This window comes from Papio anubis, chromosome 1 (genome assembly GCF_008728515.1).
Source record: "Papio anubis isolate 15944 chromosome 1, Panubis1.0, whole genome shotgun sequence".
NCBI classification, from domain to species: domain Eukaryota; kingdom Metazoa; phylum Chordata; class Mammalia; order Primates; family Cercopithecidae; genus Papio; species Papio anubis.
In genome coordinates this window covers 5,671,293-5,692,602 of record NC_044976.1, presented here as the reverse complement: position 1 = coordinate 5,692,602, position 21,310 = coordinate 5,671,293, and the positions used below count along the sequence as shown (strand labels likewise).

Genomic DNA, 21,310 nt, shown 5'->3' with positions numbered 1-21,310 from the left:
AATACAAAAATTAGCCAGGCATAGTGGCACACACCTGTGGTCCCAGATACCTGGGGGAGGAGCTGGGGTAGGAGGATTGCTGGAATCCAGGAAATTGAGGCTGCAGTGAGCCATGATCACGCCACTGCACTCCAGCCTGGATGACAGAGTGAAACCCTGTCTCAAAAAATTAATTAAAATAAAATAAAATATAAAGAGTTCAGTTCTACCACTTACTAGCTGTCCTTAGGAAAGTAATTCAGGCCGGGTGTGGTGGCTCAAGCCTGTAATTCCAGCACTTTGGGAGGCCGAGACGGGCGGATCACGAGGTCAGGAGATCGAGACCATCCTGGCGAACACGGTGAAACCCCGTCTCTACTAAAAAAAATACAAAAAAACTAGCCGGTCATGGTGGCGGGCACCTGTAGTCCCAGCTACTTGGGAGGCTGAGGCAGGAGAATGGCGTAAACCCAGGAGGCAGAGCTTGCAGTGAGCTGAGATCTGGCCACTGCACTCCAGCCTGGGGGACAGAGCGAGACTCCGTCTCAAAAAAAAAAAAAAAAAATGGCTTTCAGGTGGACACAGGCCCCTCACAAATAGGAAAGTAATTCGACCTCTCTATATTACCTCATCCAAAAAGGAAGAGTGCATACTTCTATCTCTCAGGCAGGAGGAGGACTGGATAACACATACCCAAGTGCTTTCAATTCAAAGGCACCACTCAAATACAAAACTCTATTGTTACCATGGTTAATGAGGATGAGCTTAATGTTAACATTTTCTAAGAACAAACAGGACTGCCTGAGTTATTTATTTGTTGTTGAATTTGTTTGTTTTGCCCAGACTGAAGTGTAGTGACAGGATCTCAGCTCACTGCAACCTCTGCCTCCCAGGTTCAGGTGATTCTCCTGCCTCAGCCTCCTGAGTAGCTAGGACTACAAGTGACCACGTCTGGCTAATTTTTTTATTTTTAATAGAGATGAGGTTTCACCATATTGGAAAAGCTGGTCTCGAACTCCTGACCTCAAATGATCTGCCGTCTTCAGCCTCCCAAAATGCTGGGATTATAGGCATGAGCTGCCATGCTTGAGTTTTTTATGCCAAAAAATGTTGCAATCTGACTAAAGTTGACTTCCACGAATTTTTTATTTTCCTCTCCCTTATGTCCATGATCAAGTGCTTCAGAAGTCAAATTGTTTTCAGGGTCCATATAAATAAAGTCTTTCTCTACAATATGACTCCTAGCTACCCGGATAACCACGAGCTCCTTAATTCTTTCTTTACTATTTCTGTAAAATTCTTGTTCTAGGACTGTTTCTTCTCCAATTTAACCAATAGTAGTACACTGAGCCGGGCACAGCGGTTCATGCCTGTAATCCCAGCTACTCGGGAGACTGAGGTGGGAGGATCACTTGAGCCAGGAATTTGAGCCTGAAGTGAGCCATGACCGTGCTATCGCACTCTAGCTTGGGTGACAAGAGACCCTGTCTCTTGTCAGGGTCTCTTGTCACCCAAAACAAAAAAACAAAAAAAACAAAAACAAAAACAAAAACAAAAACAAAAACAAAAGTAGTTAACTATGATAACATCTGTGGTTACAGCTATGTCTAAGGATTCACCCTATAAACTAGACAAGGCTCGGAATTCATGTATCCTTTGGAAAATTCAACATTACTTTCTACCCATGACTGTGACCATGGAATTATCATACATTAGGAAAAGTGGTTCATGGGAAGATCTCCAATAGGGGAAAAGTCAGCAGTACGCTGACTTCTTGTAACATCTACAAGAGTCGCCAGTAACAGTCCACTAATCACATGAATGTAATATCTCATTTTAATTTAGTTTCTGAATTAAAACTTGAAATTTTACAATGTTAAAAATAATGTCTTACATTCAAGGCTTAACATTTCCTGGCTTCCTATTATCAAAAACTGACGGTATAAGATTACCATTTGAGATATCTTAACAATGGTCTTAGGTGAAAAGTGTTTAAAAAATCACTTTGGTTCAGTGGGACACACTAACGAATAGCTTCATACAAAAGGATTTTCCTGTAATCCCAGCACTTTGGGAGGCCAAGATGGGCGGATAACGAGGTCAGGAGATCGAGACCATCCTGGCTAACACGGTGAAATCCCGTCTCTATTAAAAATACAAAAAAAAATTAGCCGGGCGAGGTGGCGGGCGACTGTAGTCCCAGCTACTCGGGAGGCTGAGGCAGGAGAATGGCGTGAACCCGGGAGGCGGAGCTTGCACAGAGCCGAGATCGCGCCACCGCACTCCAGCCTGGGCAACAGAGCAAGACTCCGTCTCAACAAAAAAAAAAAGGATTTTTATATCCAACTTCAAAGTCTGACAATAAGTAAATCAGTGACAGAATATTTGAAATAATAGGAAGAACTGGGCACTAAAATAACATATGACACAGAAGTATCATAGACAAAAACCAATCATGCTTTCTCCACAGGACTGCATAATAGTCTCCATAGTTAACTAGGAAAGAAACAAAAGTTAAAACTGAAATCAAGTCATTCTATCTTCGAAAACCGTAGGTTCTCAAAACAAATAAGCCAAAGCACAAAAAACTTCCATGATAAGAAAGGGCTACCTTGTACTAGACACCGCTGTGCCAGACACTGGGCCAGGAATTTTCACAGGACCACTTTGTGTTTTGATCTCCCTCTAGGCGCCTGTCTGCAATACTGGGGCAGCTCTGCCATAGAGGGAGGCAGGCTGGTCTTAAGTACCTGCAGAGCCACGGTGGTGGTGTTCCAGTCCACTACTCACTGCTAAGAAGTCTGGGCAAATCAGTGAGCCACTCTGTCCACAGGACAACACAGTGGAATGGAAAAGCACAAGCTTTCAAGTCAGATCTGGGTTCAAGTCCCTCCTCAGAAGCAGGTCTTCAAGCACCTCCCCCGCTGACTCCGCACTTCAACTCAGACCCCTCACCCTTCAGGAAGCCTCTCGCCCACAGGGTACCTTTGGAGTAGCCTGTCTTTTCCTCTCACAGAACACATCCTTCTTTATGGCAGCTCCTTCCATTTGTTCTACAACAATTAAAGGAGCACTTAACATGTACCAGACACTGTTCAGGAGCTAGGAGACAGCACTAACAGGACAGACAAGGGTCTTGTCCTCTTGGAGATATATTCTAGTGGGGGGAAGACAGATGGTAAATGGGACACTCTCCAATAGGGGTAAATTCCTATAAAGGAAATGAAATGGAATGGTGCATTACTGTAAAAATTTGGTAGAATGTTTTTCATTGTTTCTGAATGTATAGCCATGTTGGAGTGGAAGGAATACTTGGAGCATCAAGAAACCTGGATTCCATCATTAACCAAATCAATGATTCTCAGCCTTAGCCAGTCATCTAGTGAGATCTCCAAAACTCTGATGCCCGGACCAATCATGTCCGAATGTCTGGGGATGGGGCCCAGGCCTCGGTATTTTTTTAAAGGTCCCCAAGTGATCCCAAGATGTATCCAAGATTGGCAACCACTGAAATAAACAGTTGTATGATGCTGGGCAACTCTGACTTTCCCAGTTTTCTCAAGAGTCAATTTTGGGTAGTTGACCTTGAGCAGAACTTCTCCAAATGTAATGTGCATGCGGGTTATCTTAGGATCTTCTTTCAATGCAGGTTCTGATTCACAGGTCTAAGGGAGGCCTGAGAGTCTGCCTCTAGCAAGCCCCCAGGTGATGCCCATGCTGCAATGAATGGCCACACCTTGAGTATCAGAAACCAGACGATCAACCTAAAAGATCGGGAATTAGATAAATGATCTATAAAAGATCATTCCAGCCCCAACATTCCTCAACTGCATAATTCCACTAATTCCTAGAAGATTAAAAAAGTACTTTCATCTGTTAGTACATACTATAATACAAAACTATACCAGAATATCCACACAAGATAATTAATAGAAACTCTAGGGACGGTTACTCAAGTATAGTGCCCAGTTTCTGCTGGAAGTACCCAAGAAGGCTGGGCATGATGGCTCACGCCTATAATCCCAGCACTTTGGGAGGCCAAGGCGAGAGGGCTGCTTAAGCCCAGGAGTTCAAAACCAGCCTGGGCAACATGGCCAAACTCTGTCTCTACAAAATATTAAAATTTTAGCCAGGTGTAGTACTGTGTGCCTGCAGTCCCAGCTACACAGAAGGCTGAGGCAGGAGGATTTCTTGAGCCTGGGAGATCGAGGTTGCAGTGAGCCATGACAGCACTACTGCACTACAGCCTAGGCAACAGAGTGAGACCCTGTCTCAAAAAAGAAATAAAAAATAGAACTACCCAAGAGGAGAGATGCAGAGCTCTATAATATATATTCCCTGTTTTCAAAAAGTATACTATCTAATTGAAACAATACTTTTTAAAAAGTTAATGAAAAAATAATATATGACTTAAAGGTTAAAACAAGGGACAGATGATAGCAGTATGGAAATTCAGTAACTACCTGGGTATCAAGCAGAAACTCTTTGAAGCCTTGGACTATGTTTTATCCATTTTGTCTCCATTCAGAGAACCTAGATCAGCATGTTACACACAGGCAAGTTCATTGTATATGGATAATATATACATATATTAGAGTTTTTGGAAGATGGATTAATGAAACAAGATGCTATATAGTAAGAAGTGATTACAGGCTTTGGAACAGAGACACAGCATAATGAAAACCATATTTGCCATTCTTTGAAATAAAGAAAAAGAATATTTAGGTCTCCACAGAATGAAAGCTGAGTCTCAAACTCTTAGCACCTTTACTACACTTACTAGTTTTGCTTAGCATCCTAGGCACCGTGCCTAGATAGTTAGGGAGGCTAACTGCATAATGGCTCAAATACCATAAATATTCGCTTCTTGCTCAGGTAAAGTCCAAAACAGATGTTCCTGGTGGGCAGACTGTTCTCCCAGCAGTGGCTCTGCTGCCTGTGCTCCTTCCACCTCGTGGCAGAAGACTTTCTAGGTCACTAGGCCCTCTGCATCAAGCCACATAAGGAAAAGGCATGATACCCATGCCCCAAGAGTTTCAGGGGCCAAGTCTGGAAGTGGCTCACTTCATTGCTCTCCCCTCACTGGCTAGAATTTGGTCACGATTGCAAGGGGAACTGGAAAATCCCCAGGAAGAGGAGGAGATGGGTTTCATGATCCGCTAGCAGTCTCTGCCACAGTATCTTCTGTAAACTGCTTTTTAATTACAAAATAGTCACTCCCTTCAGAAATGTCTTCTGCTAACCTACAACTCCATTTTCAATCCCTAAGGCCAATCGGGATCTAAAGCCAATCTAGGAGGTTTCCTTCTCCAATAAATATTTTCCTAACATACTCGAAATGAGATTTTATCAAATGCATCCTTGAAAGGATGTCTGGCTTGTTCTTCCCAATATCTCCGGTAATACTTAATACAATGTCTGGTACACAACACAAGCTCAAATTACTTATAGAATTCATAAATTAATAACAGTCCCTCAAGTTTATGGAAAGGAAAAAGAATGGTCCTATCTCTTGTCCTGGTGATGGTGGTGGAATTTACTAAAAGCCTTCTATCTTTTTCAAGCACATCTCTTCCTCTAAAGCCACCGAATTGTCACTCATCCTCTTGGTCACTTTGATCTGCTGTGTCTTGGTACTGTGCCACTGAGACACAAGCAAAAGACTGAACAAGCCGTGGCTCGAACCTGTAGTCCCAGCTACTCGGGAGGCTGAGGCAGGATGACTGTTTGAGTCCAGGAGTTCAAGGCTGCAGTGAGCTGTGATTGTGCCACTGCACTCCAGCCTGGACAACAGAGCAGGACCCCATCTCTAAAACAATTTTTTAAAAAGAAAAAACTGTAGATAGGACCTCTTAGTCCAGCAATGTTGCAGATTTTTTTTTTTTTTTTTTTTTTTGAGACGGAGTCTCGCTCTGTCGCCCAGGCTGGAGTGCAGTGGCCGGATCTCAGCTCACTGCAAGCTCCGCCTCCCGGGTTCCCGCCATTCTCCGGCCTCAGCCTCCCGAGTAGCTGGGACTACAGGCGTCCGCCACCGCGCCCGGCTAGTTTTTTATTTTTTAGTAGAGACGGGGTTTCACCATGTTAGCCAGGATGGTCTCGATCTCCTGACCTCGTGATCCGCCCGTCTCGGCCTCCCAAAGTGCTGGGATTACAGGCTTGCGCCACCGCGCCCGGCCTGTTGCAGATATTTTTAAAGAAAGGAACCTTGGCCAGGCGCGGTGGCTCAAGCCTGTAATCCCAGCACTTTGGGAGGCCGAGACGGGCGGATCACGAGGTCAGGAGATCGAGACCATCCTGGCTAACACGGTGAAACCCCGTCTCTACTAAAAAAATACAAAAAATTAGCCGGGCGTGGTGGCGGGCGCCTGTGGTCCCAGCTACTCGGGAGGCTGAGGCAGGAGAACGGCGTGAACCTGGGAGGCAGGGCTTGTAGTGAGCCGAGATCGCGCCACTGCACTCCAGCCTGGGCGACAGAGCGAGACTCCATCTCAAAAAAAAAAAAAAAAAAAAAAAAGAAAGGAACCTTATCCCTCTATTCATTCAAGAAATCAAGCAATCTGATAAAAGTTACTTCAAACCTGCAAAAAAAAAAAAAGTAAGAGGAGTTGGGAAAATACTCAACAGTTTTCACAGACACCAAGAAAACCAAACTAAAATTTGGGGCTAGAGCACAATTATTTAATTATTATTAATTTATGAATAAATGAAATATTAATTTATGAAGGTCTGTCAAAAGACATGACTTGGAGATACTCCCTAAAATCAGGTTAATGATTTTATGAGATGGCCAATTCAACATGCACCTCAAACCCAAATAACTTTATTCTTTTTCTGAACCACAAAAGGTTAGTGTGGGAAAAAATTATGTGCTACAGTACGAAAATACTTTGTGCTCACATATTACCACTTTTCAAGAAGTTTAAAATATGCCATTAAGTGCTACTATACTATAATAACCCTCACAACTCCCCTATGGGATAGAGACAAAAATTAAAGTATACAGTCAAGTTAAAAGGAAAAAGTCTGGTAGGCAGCCGACTTCCTACTCCTGGGGCAGGCTAAATAAAAAAATGAAACAGTAACCTCTAAGGTAATTGGGGCACAAACCATTTTAGGCTCTCAAATTGAGTTCAACACCTAGAATTGAGTTCAAAAGCAAACAAGTTGCTTGAACAGACTACAAAACAGTTCAAGTTCTAAGAGGCTGACACAGGAACTAATATTACAATATATCAAGCCTGATTTATGGCCTGAAAAATCAGATTAATTGATTCTCTATTACCAGAGATGCATGTAAAGCATGTTTAAAGTGATTTCACAATTTTTTTAAAATTATTCTTTCTAGATATGAATCACAGTATCATTAGAATTTTCATAAATTTAATTTGGCTTGGAAGCCAGTATACTTGACAGTCTGAAAATAACCAAAGAGCACTTATTAGATGCCCACATTTTTACAAATAGATTCCAGTAGAATACATTCAGTAAAAAAAAGTGCATAAAATTTAAAATATTGTTTTAGTAGTACTTATTGTTACTAATACTAACGATAATTTTGTTTAACTCCTCAGAGACAGCATTGTAAAATATCAACAATAGCAACCAAACAAACTAGGCATTCTATTCAACATTACATATGTATAACAAGCATTTTCATATATAAAATCTTATTTCGATCCTAAAAGGTAGCAAAGCACACATTAAGCCTATTCTAGGAATGGAGACACCAAGACATGGGTACAAGGCACTGGGCAAAGGCCACAGGCTGGGATGCGGCAGAATTAGAACTAGACCAGTTCTCCCTACACTACTGTGTGATTTCCACAAGAGCACACGGTTCTCTCCCTGATAATGCAGCAATATTTCTCCACAAAGCACCAATGCAAAAGTGTGGGCAGAAAAAGTAAGTTAGTTGCTCTAAGGGAAAGCTAAGGCAAACGCTCCCACTGAGGAACACCGAGCAGGTTAGCTGGGAGGGAGACATCCTAAAGGAGAGGAGAGCAGTGGAACAGAATGCTACCATGTACCCCTAGAAGCTGATCTTGTCTAAAGATCTTCCATGCCTCTCAAACATTTTTTGGTCTATGAACCACAGACCACCATGACCTATCACTACTTGCTACTGCCCAAAGAACTAAAACCTCATCAAAACTAAAGAAGAAAATGACAGTTTCTCCTAACACTGCAATGAGGCGGACGCCAAGAAAATGGCAGCCACAGCCCCGGAATGGAGGTCAGCTATCTGGGAACCTCCCTTAATCCGAACACAGCCAGAATTAGGAAGGAAGCCAAGAACACTCTGAAGGCCAAAAGTGAATTTTATGAAGTCCATGCACAAAAGCTCATGTACTCTGCTGTGAGAAGAGCTTCTCCGACCCACATTCGTAGCTTGATTACTATAAAACTACTCACAGTTCTAATATGCTTAATTATCAGGTTGCCAAGCCCAGAGATCAGAAGCAACAAATCAGAGGGGAAAAAATATAGCTCAAAACTGACACACAGAAGCAAAAGAGTGACAGGAAACACCAAGGTGAGATTGTTTTTTAAACAATAAAAATCGGACACAAGGATTTGAAAGATATAGCAGTTTGGGGTCATTTATCATAAAAGCAAACTCTCTACTCAAAAAACCCAAATCACAGTGTTAAATAAAGCCCAGTTTAATAAGCTACATGCAACATAATGAACCCAAGTTATTAAGGAAAATGTGAGTTAAATTCCGTGTGTTCTACTTAACATAGAGAAAAAGGTAGCACAGTTTAATACCTTTTGTTTGCATATTACTTTGTAGTCTATAAAACACTTCATAAGAATTACCTCATTTGATCCTCAACAAAACCATAGGGCAAGAGGGCAGATACCTCCACTGGTCAGGAATTCGCTGGTAAACGGGTTTATCGGTGGCAAACTATAACACAGATGGGCTTGTCGGTGGCAACCTATAATACAGAATGTTCAATTGCCTAACAGGAGAGAGTACATAGAAGGCACGTGAAGACACAGGGCACGGAAGGCCTCCTGAGAAGCGTCACCACCTGACTATCCCAACTTTCAACTGGAACTGCACTTCCAAAACTTCCGCCATGAAAGCTCCCATTCTTCCATCTGCATCTTCAAGGCCTCATCTGAAGAACTGTTATAACGCCTTCTAATCACATCACCGCCCCCCTACCGTGGAGGAGAAACTTTATGATGGATCTTCTATGATCCCCACTTCTTGACGTCTTGATGTTAACGGCCTTTTTGTTGTTGTTGTTGTTGTTGGACACGGAGTCTCGCTCTGTCACCCAGGCTGGAGTGTAGTGGCGCGATCTCGGCTCACTGAAGCTCTGCCTCCTGGGTTCACACCATTCCCCTGCCTCAGCCTCCCAAGCAGCTGGGACTACAGGTGCCCGCCACCACGCCCGGCTAATTTTTTGTATTTTTAGTAGAGATGGGGTTTCACCATGTTAGCCAGAATGGTCTCAATCTCCTGACCTCGTGATCTGCCCACCTCAGCCTCCCAAAGTGCTGGGATTACAGGCGTGAGCCACCGCGCCTGGCCAATGCTAACAGCTTTGTGTAACCTCCTCCCCCAGTGTGAGCTGGACCTAGCAAGTCGCTTCTAACCAGCAGAACACAGCAAAGGCAATGGGCAGACTGTGACTTCTCTGTCTTGCTAGAGACTGTCCCTCCTGGCTCTGATGAAGTAAGCTGTGGTGTTGAAGAGGCCCGTGGGACAGGAACTAAGGGCAGCCTCGGGCCAACAGCTGGCGAGAAGCTGAGCCCTCAGCCCAACAGCCCAAAGAAAGGAGTCCTTCAAATGACCAAGGGACCCTGGAAGTGGATCCTCCCCTACTAGAGGTTTCCGAGGCGAGCCCAGTCCTGGCCAGCACCTCAACCGCAGCTCAGCAGTCCCAAACCAGCAGACCCAGCCCTGCCCTGCCCAAAAGCCTGACCCATGGGAACCAGGAGATTCCACCCTGGGCTGTTTTAAGCCACTGGGTTTGTGATGACTGGTTACAGCAGCAATAGATAACTAATACACCCACAGCCCATCAGGCCACAGTGGTTTCTTTTCTCCTCTTGAACTGGATCAATCATTTCACCATCATTTCCACCAGTACTCTGTATACGCCACAACAGTTCTGAAATAATCAACTACCCTATCTCTACTCCTTTATTCTCTTATTATCGAATTGACAAAACCAATACCTTTCCTTAGTCTTCAGTCAACTCTGCAGCATTACGACTGACAACCTCCTTTCAACCATCCACATTCAGCATCCCTGAATTCATATTCTGCTTGTTCCATCACCTCTCCGACCATTCTTTCTCAGCCTCTACTGGTTCTCTCCCCTCTGGTGACACTAAAACGTAAGCATTCATCACATTTCTGCCCTCAGGCCCCTTTTCTGCTCCCCTGCCAATCTCACTCACAACTGTGACTTCTAATTGTTTTGAATTGATTCATTCATTCATTCAACCAGAAGGTACTGTCTGTACACTTTGGTTGAAAGACGAGATGTAGCAGTGAGCAGAAAGACAAGGCCACTGCTTACATGAAGCTTCCACTCTCCCAGGGGCTGTGCTGCTGCCGCTGCATCTGCCCCTCCAGACCTCCTCACAGCCCTTCTCTCCCTGCCCCATGCCCAGGGGGCTGACCTCTAAGGATTCCAGCACCAAGGCTCCCTTGCCCTCTGGACGAACAATGAAGAAAAAAAGCAGAGTGATATGAATGACTCCCTAATCTCTGACCCACAACTCCAATGTCACACTGTATATATACACTCTAAAGCTGCCCAGTGACGCCTTAAAAACAGCAGTACCGGCCAGGCGCGATGGCTCACGCCTGTAATCCTAGCACTTTTGGGAGGTCGAGGTGGACGGATCACCTGAGATCAGGAGTTCGAGACCAGCCTGGCCAACATGGTGAAACCCAATTTTTACTAAAAATACAAAAATTAGCTGGGCATGGTGGCGGGTGCCTGTAATCCCAGCTACTTGGGAGGCTGAGGCAGGAGAATTGCTTGAACCCAGGTGGTGGATGTTGCAGTGAGCTGAGACCATGCCATTGCACTGCAGCCTGGGCAACAAGAGTGAAACTCTAAAAAAAAAGGGAAGAAGAAAGAAGAAAGAGAAGGAAGAGGAGGAGGAGGAGGAAAGAAGAAAGAAGAAGAAGAGTGGTACCTTTGCAGCCCTTCTCCCCAAAATATACCTGCCTTGTCTTCCCTATCTCAGTCTGGCCTCACTAAATTCCCAGTTATGGTTCAAAACCTAGGATTCACCTTCCCTCAAGGCCCACATTCAATCAGTCACAAAATTGTATGTGTGTGTGACACACACACTCCTCAGCCAAGCTAGCTCTTTCCTCACCCCAATTCTACAGACAACTCTTGCCAGAAGTGATTTTCTACCAACTCCAGTCCCTATTTGCTCATTCATTCATTCATTCACTCAGCCAACAAGCATTTACTAAGTCTAGGTACTCAAGCCTCTAACTGCTAGAAATGCACATCTAATTCAGAGAGAAGAGAAGTAAACAAGCAACTCCCAACGCAAACTAAAATGTGCCACGACTAGGAAAACCACGTAGTGCTATGGCACACACAGGAAGGGCATCCGATCCAATTCGCGAAAAGAGGCGCAAGGTCAAGAAGGCTTCTATTGGAAGTTTCATTTAAGCTGAAACACAGAGGACACAGAGAGTCAGCAAGAGCATGGGTGAGCGTGTGTGCCTGTGTTCCGGAGGCAGATTCAACTTCTAAATCAAGGCAACAACAAAGTGGGAGGCCTAAAACCACCACTGTGGGACCTTGGTACAATCAGAGTCTAAAAAATGTAACATGACTGTAGAGAGGAGGCTGGAAGGGTAACTAGGTGGCCCTTATTAGCTCATTTCAGGAGAATCGACTTTATCCAATCAATTCCATTCTTCTACTAAAAAAAATTCTAAAAGCCTCTCCTGAGCAGAGAATTAAATTCAGATTCTTCGGTCTGACTTTTCAGGCCTGGAACAACATGACCCCTACCTACTTTCCGAGGCTTACCTACCCATATGCACATGAATTCCACCCACTCCCTGTACTCTCCTGGCTCTGTGCCTCTGTTCCATTTCCTCTGCTTGGAATTTCTCCTCCAACTACCATGTTTGCCTGTCAACAATTTCAGGTCAAATTCCACCTCCTCCCGGAAGTCTTTCCATCTTCCCTTCCAGAGCCTTATTAAAGCATTATGACCTGCCTTGAATCAGTTACATCCGTATCTGCTTCCCCACAGACTTCCGTCACTACAGACTGTCCCCTACAGGCTTCTGAAGTATGTGTAAACAGAAATGACTCCTAATTTCCAAGTCTAGGAAAAATGTTCAGAAAAGTATTCAATTTACCACTACTGCAGTTCTAAACCGCTAACCATGGAAGGTCACAAAGAAATAATTTTTTTTTTGAGACGGAGTCTTGCTCTGTTCCCCAGGCTGGAGTGCAGTGGTGCAATCTCAGCTCACTGCAACCTCTGCCTCCTGGATTCAAGGGATTCTCCTGCCTCAGCCTCCCAAGTAGCTGAGACTACACGCACGTGCCACCATGCCTGGCTAATTTTTTGTATTTTTAGTAGAGACGGGGTGTCACTGTGTTAGCCAGGATGGTCTCGATCTCCTGACCTCGTGATCCACCTGCCTCGGCCTCCCAAAGTGAATGATTTTTTTAATTATATGAAAACAATCAACCAAAAGCCTAGATTTCTGTATGTTTTCATGTAAGTATCTGTAAATAAAAATGGCTATAGAAATTTAAAAACCAGTACGTGAACAAGCTCGGAAAGAGTACCTGTTCAGTCACAAGGCATTTAAGGGACAGAGTAAAGACGAGAACCAAGTCTTCAGATACTCTTTCCCAAAAGAGATAAACAGGCTACAACCAGAGTACCTCCACACAACTCACTAACAAACTCATCCAATTACCTGGAACTTTTATCCTTAATTCTTCCCACAATTAATTCCCGTTTCCTCCAGAGCTCTCAAGAAGCCTCCCCCAACCTTGCAGATTAGTCAAATCCCTTTATGACACATTGCACGTGCCTTCACAGCACTGAGTCCCAGTTGAAATTTCACACGGCATCTTGATTAATGTGTGTCTCCCCCTTAGCTCCATAAGGACAGAGACTGGGTCTGTCCTTCCTTGTGCCTGGCACAGATAGGCACTTTGTTATTTGTTGAGTAAATGAAGTGACTTAAAAGTATAACAATAACTGATGTTCACATGGCCCCTGCAGGACTACAAGGTCATAAAATATCTTCTGATCCCTCCAGTAATAACAACAATTATATAAATTTTAATGTCACAATTTTATTGTAACATATTCTAACTCTTTGATAATTAAATATTCATATATGTAATCTGCTAGTTCTCTATTAACCAGAATGTATATTAACCAGAATAGCACATTATTTTTAAAACATGCAAGGCATCAGCAAACTTTCACATCAAAAAAACATATACTACAAGAAGCCAACCTACAGGCTATGTGGAAGAGCTGTTTGCTCTCTTGGAACCTGAAAGGTCCAATTCCAGTCTAACAGTGAATTACAGTGTTTCACCAAGGCAGCCTACTACATTAATAAATTAAAACAAAATTGTATGTTTTTAAGGCAAGATGTTTGGGTATCTAAATTAGCCAGGACTTCCCAAGCATACAGCAAATCCATAAAATGAATTTAAACTCCCAAAATGGATCCACAGATTGAACATAATCCCCATTATATCTCAGTTGCCTCTTTTGTGGAAACTAACAAGCTGATCCTAATACTCATACGGAAATACAAGGGACATAGCACAGCCAAAATAATCTTGAAAAAGAAGAACAGAGTTAAAGGACTGTCAGTTCCTGATTTCAAAACTTACTACAAAGCTACAGAATCAAGATATTGTGGTCAAGGCATAAAGATAGACATATAGATCAATGGAATAGAATCAAGACTCTAAAAATAAATCCACAGATTTATAGTCAGTTGATTTTCAACAAGGGTGCCAAGACACTTTAGTGAGGAAAGAATGGTCTTTTCAACAAATGGGCTAGGACAACTGAATATCCACATGCAAAAGAACGAAGCTGGAAGCCTACCTCACACTGCATACAAAAATTAACTGAAGATCTATCCGAGAACTAAATGTCAGAGCTAAAACTACAGAACTCTTACGAAAAACACAGGTGTAAACCTTCACGACCTTGGATATGACAACGGTTTCTTATTATGATACCAAAAGTATAAGTGACAAAAAAAAAAAAACAAACAGATAAATGGGACTCAATCAAATTTAAAACTTCTATTCTTCAAAGGACACTATCAAGAAAGTAAACGCCAGCACAGCAGCTCACACTTGTAATCCCAGCATTTTAGGAGGCCAAGGCAGGAAAATCACTTGAGCCCAGGAGTTCAAGACCAGCCTGGGCATAATACAGAGACTCCATTTCTATTAAAAAATTTCGAAATTAGCCAGATGAGTGGTGCCTGCCTGTAGTCCCAGCTACTCAGGAGACTTAAGGCCAGGCAGGCAAGACTGCAGTGAGTCATGACTGCATCACTACACTCCTGCCTGGGTGACAGAATGAGACTCTCTCTCAAAAAACGAAAGTGAAAAGACAACCCATGCAGAATCGGAGAAAAATCATGTATCACACGTCAATCAAACATTCGAAATCACGTATCTGATAAGGGACTGATATCTAGAACACATATAAAGAATTCCTACAATTGAACAGCAAAAATTCAATGGACTCAATTCAAAAATGGAAGAGGACATTCGCCAAAGCAGACATACAAATGGCTAATAAGCGCATGAACAGATGCTCAACATCATTAGTCACTAGGGAAATGCAAATCAAAACCACAATAATATGCCACTTCCCATCTACAAGAATGGCTATAATCAAAAAGATGGACAATAACAAGTGTTTGCAAGAATGTGGAGAAAGTACAACTCTCATACTTGCTGCTGGGAATGTAATATGATCTAACCACTTTGGAAAAGTTTGGAAACCAGTTCCTCAAAAAGTTAAACAGAGTTAACTAAGACACCACAATTCCACTCCTAGGTATCTTTCCAAGAGAAATGAAAACACATGTCCACATAAAAGCTTGTACACAAATGTTCACCGTAGCATTTTTCATAATAACCAAAAAGTGGAATAACTCAAACGTCTATTAACTGGTGAATGGACAAACAAAATGTGGTATATATCCATACGACAGAGGATTATTCAAAAATACAAGGAGTGAAGTGGCCAGGTATGGTGGTTTACACCTGTAATCCCAGCACCTTGGGAGTCCGAGGCAGAAGGATCACTTGAGCCCAGGAGTTCAAGACCAGCCTGGGCAACATGGCGAGACCCTGTCTCTATTACATTAAATTAAAATGTTTTTAATTTTAAAAAAGGGATGAAGTAACAGTACATGCTACAGACAACACAGATAAAATCCTTGAAAACATTATGCTAAGGGAAATAAGCCAGTCAGGTCACAAAAGGACAAACACTATATGATTCCATTTATATAAAATGTTGAGACTAGTCATAAAGATCCATAAAGAAATAAAGCAGATTAGCAATTGACTAGGGCTGGGAGGAGGAGGCAACAGGGAGTGGCTGCTAATGGGTAGATTTTCTTTTTGGAGTGATGAACATGTGGAATTAGAGAGTGGAGACAGTGGCACAAAACATGTAAATATACAAAAGAAAACCCACTCAATTATATATTTTAAAAGGATGAATTTTACAATATATGAATTACATCTTAAGCTATTATTGAAAAACAGATCAGGCTGGGCACAGTGGTTCATACCTGTAATCCCAGCACTTTGGGAGGCCAATGCTGGAGGATCACTTGAGGCCAGGAGTTTAAGACCAGACTGGGCAACATATTGAGACCCTGTCTTTACAAAAAAAAAAAAAAAAATGAGTTTCACTCATTTCCCAGGCTGGAATGCAATGGCAATCTCGGCACACTGCAACCTCCGCCTCCCGGGTTCAACTGATTCTCCTGCCTCAGCCTCCCAAGTAGCTGGGATTACTGGCACCTGCCACCATGCCCGGCTTTTTGTATTTTTTTTAGTAGAGACGGGGTTTCACCATGTTGGCCAGGCTGGTCTGGAACTCCTGACCTCAGGCAATCTACCCGCCTCGGCCTCCCAAAGTGCTGGGATTACAGGTGTGAGCCACCATGCCCGGCCAAAAATAATTTTTTTTTAATCAGCTGGGCATGGTGATACATGCCTGTACTCCTAACCACTCGGGAGTCTGAGGCAGGAGGATCACTTGAGCCCAGGAATTCAAGGTTACAGGGAGCTATGATCACACCTCTGCACTCCAGCCTGGATGACAGAGTAAGACCATCTTTAAAAAGAAATAAATAATTTTAAAAGGAACCAAATCCCTTTAACTACTGAAACTATTGTGAAGGTTGTTTCTTCAAAAACATCATATACTTTCCTCTTTTGTTTAGCAGAACACACTCAGTATTGCTTTTCCGAATTTACTCAAGGTCAACACTATGAAACATCAATTACTAAACAGCTATAAATTCAGAAAATTCAGTGGTGTGCAGGCTATTAGCCCTTTACATAGTTATCTCCAAACTACTATTCTTTCACAGTCTTCCACCTGTCTTCCATAATTTTGTTTCCTCCTTCTACCATGAAAAATCAAGAAGAAGAGATCAGAGGCAGCGGGGATATACTAAGGAAAAGCTGAAGGACCGTGCACACAGGCAGCCACATACACTTAAAGACAGGCTGTTTTCTGTTTTCTTCCCCACTTGTTTTCTGCTTTCTACCCATTCTGAAGGCAATGTCTCCCTTTCTTACTAAGGATACACATCTCCATCCTTTTATGTTTCCCCAAAACAAGGGGAAACGTGGGGAAGGCCACCCAAATAGCTGAACTGTGGAAGACCTCAAATGATACTGACATCACCCAAACTGCCTGATTCTACCTGAGAACACCCACAGGGCAAAGACTGCACAGACCATAGCATTCCAGGGTGTTCTGCTTCTCCAATGGTCAAAGAAAACGTTTTGGGGCCAGGCACGGTGGCTCACACCTGTAATCCCAGCCCTTTGAGAGACTGAGGCAGGTGGATCGCTTGAGCTGGCCAGGAGTTCAAGACCAGCCTAGGCAACACAATGAAACCCCTGTCTCTACTAAAAACATAAAAATTAGCCGGGCAAGGTGGCATATGCCTGTGTTTCCAGCTAAGTCCTCAGCCTGGGGCGCTGAAGTGGGAGGATCACTTGAGCCCAGGCTGTCAAGGCTTCAGTGAGCTGAAATTGCGCCACTGCACTCCAGCCTGGGCAACAGAATAAGACCTTGTCTCAAAAAAAAAAAAGAGAGAGAGAGAGACAAAGGAAAAGCTTTGGGACAGTTACTACATCTACCACTAACTTACTCCACACACAACCAGGCTGGCTGACCAAGGACACTTGGCCTCCTATCTGTAGCTACACTGAACACCTTCTCTGCAAAACGTTCAATCACTATAGCACCTGAACATAAGACACTCCTTTAGGAGTCAGTACGTTTTCTTTTACACTGTTTGATGGAGACAGAGTTTGAGGTGCCAGGATCCCCTGCTCCAATAACCAGCTTCTCACACAATCTCCTCTCACTCTAAGACCCTCCAAATGATCAGCAGGCTGCTGGATCTAACCAACCTTCTTTCATAGTCCACTGGAGTGGGATGATCAGCTGGCCTATGGAAACAAAGCAACTGGCTGAGAGGAGTCAGTCCAATTCCCAGTCTTGAGTATTTTTGTACTGAGCCATAGAAACCGGAGTCAGATGATGGTGAGCACTGGAACTAGAGTCAGGACATGCAGGAGCCTTGACTAAGGCCTCTACATGCAACTTAGGCAAGAAAGCTACATGTGAATGGAGAAAGCCCAGCTCCAGAGAAGACATGTACTCCACACTCTCCGGATCCAGTTCCCACTGCCCAGCTACACTTCAGTTTCTGTCCTGGGAGGCTACAATTGCTTCTGCTCTTCTTAGACTAAAACTGCTTTCACTTGGCCTAACCTGTGTGGCTTGTGGTATGTGCAATCAAAAGTGCTCTAATCTAAAGCAGGGCCTGCTTACCTTCCCTGACATCAACCCCAAACCATCTGTTTCCTAGTGTTTATTAAGAACCTCAGACTTTTCTGAACGAGCTAGCCAGTCCTCTTTACAAATATAAATATTGCAAATATTAAAATCTCACCTAAAAATCACTTTCTGTATAAATGAACCTCAGGGCCTGATTACCATCATTTATTTATTTTTTTTTAATGTGTGATTCTGACAGTTTACTTAAGGCACAGTCTCCCACCTTGGGGTCATGAAAATATTGGCCATATATTTACTGTTAGGACCTTATAACTAATTTTCTCATTAAGCTTCAAATCTATTTGAAGTTTTTATTCTTTCAATTATGGTAAAATATGCATAACATACAATTTACCACTTTAACCCTTTTTGAGCATACAATTTAGTGAAATTAAGGGCATTCCCATTGTGTATCACCACTAGCCATAGCTTATTTTCAAAGCATTCTGAAAATCATGACTTTTTTATTTTTATTAAACAAGTATTTATGTTCCCTCATCAAACGACAAGGGCCAGGAGCCTCATCAGTGGCGGGACTGTGGCAGGACAGTGACAAAGGTAGCAAAGAGCAGCCACAACAACCTGGAGCAGCACCAGAGCAGCTAAGTCCATCCTCAGTTCCTCCAGACATGGCTGCAGAAGCTAAAGAGACTAAAAATACTTGGAGAGGACAGATAGAAGCTGTCAAGGATATTTGGCCCAGTTAGAGAGGTCGCCACTATCACCATATTTACATCAGAAAACACTCATACAAGCTGCAGTGGGCCATATTTAGAATAATTAGATTCAGTATAGAATGTCTGATGTTCCTTCCCTCCCAGAATGCCTGGAATAAACCTCTGGGCCTTGAATTTGGTCAAGTTATCTATGATCAATTTCCGGAGGACCCCTAGGAAGAAAGACAGGTACTTCAAAAATGTTAAGTACCCACTCTCCACCTTTCTAACTTGTTATGCTTTCTTTTTAGTACAACAGCCTCTATCAATAAAACCAAATGAGGAAGAAACTTCCATCAAAGCTTTGTGAAAGCAAACGATTCAGCCAGAACATTTCATAATGGCTGAGATGGAAAGGATAAGGCAGGGAATGTTTACACGAACACCAGGAACTTTAACTTGCCTCTCAGTATCTTTAAAAATGAAAGAAAGTTCCAAAAATGAATTATGTTCATGGCCTCTCCAAATGCCAGGCCTATAGTAGCCCAGGGAGTAGGCCCAAGTGAAGATGTGATATGATCAATGACACTGGGCCCACAGCAACTCCCCAATCCACACGAGTTTCTAAATAGGAAGAGTCTTCATTTACTGAATTACTGGGAATAGATAGATTTTAATAACGGTTATATTAATCAACTCCAAAAAGTACAACTAAATGAATATAAATACTACCTCAAACAGAAAAAGTCTGAGGTTAGCAAATATTTTTCATCTGTAATCATATATTATTTAAGTCTATTTTCCAAAACTATGAACCCTCATCTATGTCTGAACAAAGACCTCAGATCTGTCATACAAAATAACTATGAATATTTTGGTGTCATACATCTTTTTTAATAATTTTAAATTTTTTTTCACATTTTGTTTGTTTTGAGACAGGGTCTCAACTCTGTCATCCAGACTGGAGTGCAGTGGCGCAATCACAGCTCACTGCAGCCTTGACCTCAAGGGCTCAAGCAATCCTCCAACCTCAGCCTCCCAGGTACCTTGGATCACAGGTGCGCACCACCACATCTGGCTAATTTTTTCTATTTTTAGTAGAGACAAGGTCTCACTATGTTGCCCAGGCTGGTCTCGAACTCCAGGGCTAAAGCAATCCTCCCGCCTCGGCCTCCCAAAGTGTTGAGATTATAGGCGTGAGCCACAGTACCCAGCCTACATTTTTTAAAGTTAATATAGTATATTAAACAGACAGACCTAAAAAATTAAGCCGTCTATGTACCTCAGAAAGGAGACATCTGAGTGTCTGCAGTTCAAATCCCCCCATACGGCTTGAGTCAACATATTATTCTTGTCCTGGAGCAAGGACCTCAAAAGGAAAAGATACAGTTATACAGAATAGCTGAATATCAGGAAAGCAAGCCCTGAAATGAAATTCCATATCTCTGACTTCATTTCCTTATACAATAGTCCCCCTCTTATCCATGGTTTCAGTTACGAGCGGTCAACTAAGGTCCAAAAATAGGTGAGTATGGTACAATAAGATAATCTGAGAGAGACAGACCACATTCACACAACTTTTATTACAGTATATTGTTGCAACTTCTATTTTATCATTAGTTACTGTTATTAATTATTAATAGTAATTATTATTAATGGGAAGGAACTTTCAAGGTTATCACTAGGACAACCCTTTACCCAATACATGAATTCCCTCAAAATGACTACCAACTATCTCATTATATAAGAGCTGAGGTCTGAGAAAAGCAAGATGAGGAAAAGCTGTGGTGGAATCAAGAGTGATAAATGCAGAAATATCATCTGGTAAAAGAAGGTATGGAGGTCATGGAGAGAAAGGCTTCTAGCTTCTGGTCCACCTAAGTGGCAGCAAAGACAGTACAGGATGCAGCTCTGCTGGGATCCTTGAGTTCTGCTCACCAGCATTCCTAGCTAGTGAAAGAAAAGAGTACAAGCCAGGCACAGTGGCTCATACCTGTAAGCCTGGCACTTTGGGAGGCTGAGACAGGATTACTGCTTGAGGCCAGGAGTACAAGACAAGCCTGTGCAACATAGCAAGACCCTTTCTCCATAAAATTAAAAAAGAATTAGCCGGGTGTGGTGGCACACGCCCATAGTCCTCGCTATTCAGGAGGCTGAGGCAGGAGAATCACTTGAACCCAAGAGTTCAAGGTTGCAGTGAGCTGTGATGGCACTTTAGCCTGGGTGACAGAGCAAGAGTCTGTCTCTAAAAAAATTTTTTAATTAATAATAATAAATAATGAATAAATAATAAATAACAAATAGTAAAAAGGAAAGAGTTTGAGCTGGGAATCAAGGTGGGCTTATTCTAAAAGCAGTCTAGGAAGCACAAAGCCTTCACGGCTGGAGAACTAACCAATCACTGATTGGTTCAGGGTTAGATAAAAATGATAATGCTTTAGCCAGGCATGGAGGCTCACATCTGTAACCCCAGCACTTTGGGAGGCTGAGGAGGGCGAATCACGAGGTCAGGAGATCAAGACCATCCTGGCTAACACGGTGAAATCTCGTCCTACTAA

General features: G+C 42.8%; 1 protein-coding gene across 15 annotated transcripts in view; it reads right to left on the bottom strand.

Annotated features, from left to right (window-relative positions):
- Positions 1 to 20,817, bottom strand: part of CAMTA1 (calmodulin binding transcription activator 1) — a 953,012-nt gene extending 932,195 nt beyond the window's left edge. For 14 of the 15 annotated variants that reach the window (XM_031668331.1, XM_031668354.1, XM_031668438.1 and 11 more), the window contains exon 1: positions 20,035 to 20,817. In XM_031668331.1, the coding sequence (XP_031524191.1) occupies positions 20,035 to 20,079 (45 nt within the window). In that variant the 5' untranslated portion in view covers positions 20,080 to 20,817. Of the gene's footprint in view, positions 1 to 5,965; positions 5,972 to 16,771; positions 19,722 to 20,034 lie in introns of those variants that run through there. The other variant, XM_031668269.1, reaches the window with a different exon arrangement.
- Positions 20,818 to 21,310: the final 493 nt, after the last annotated feature.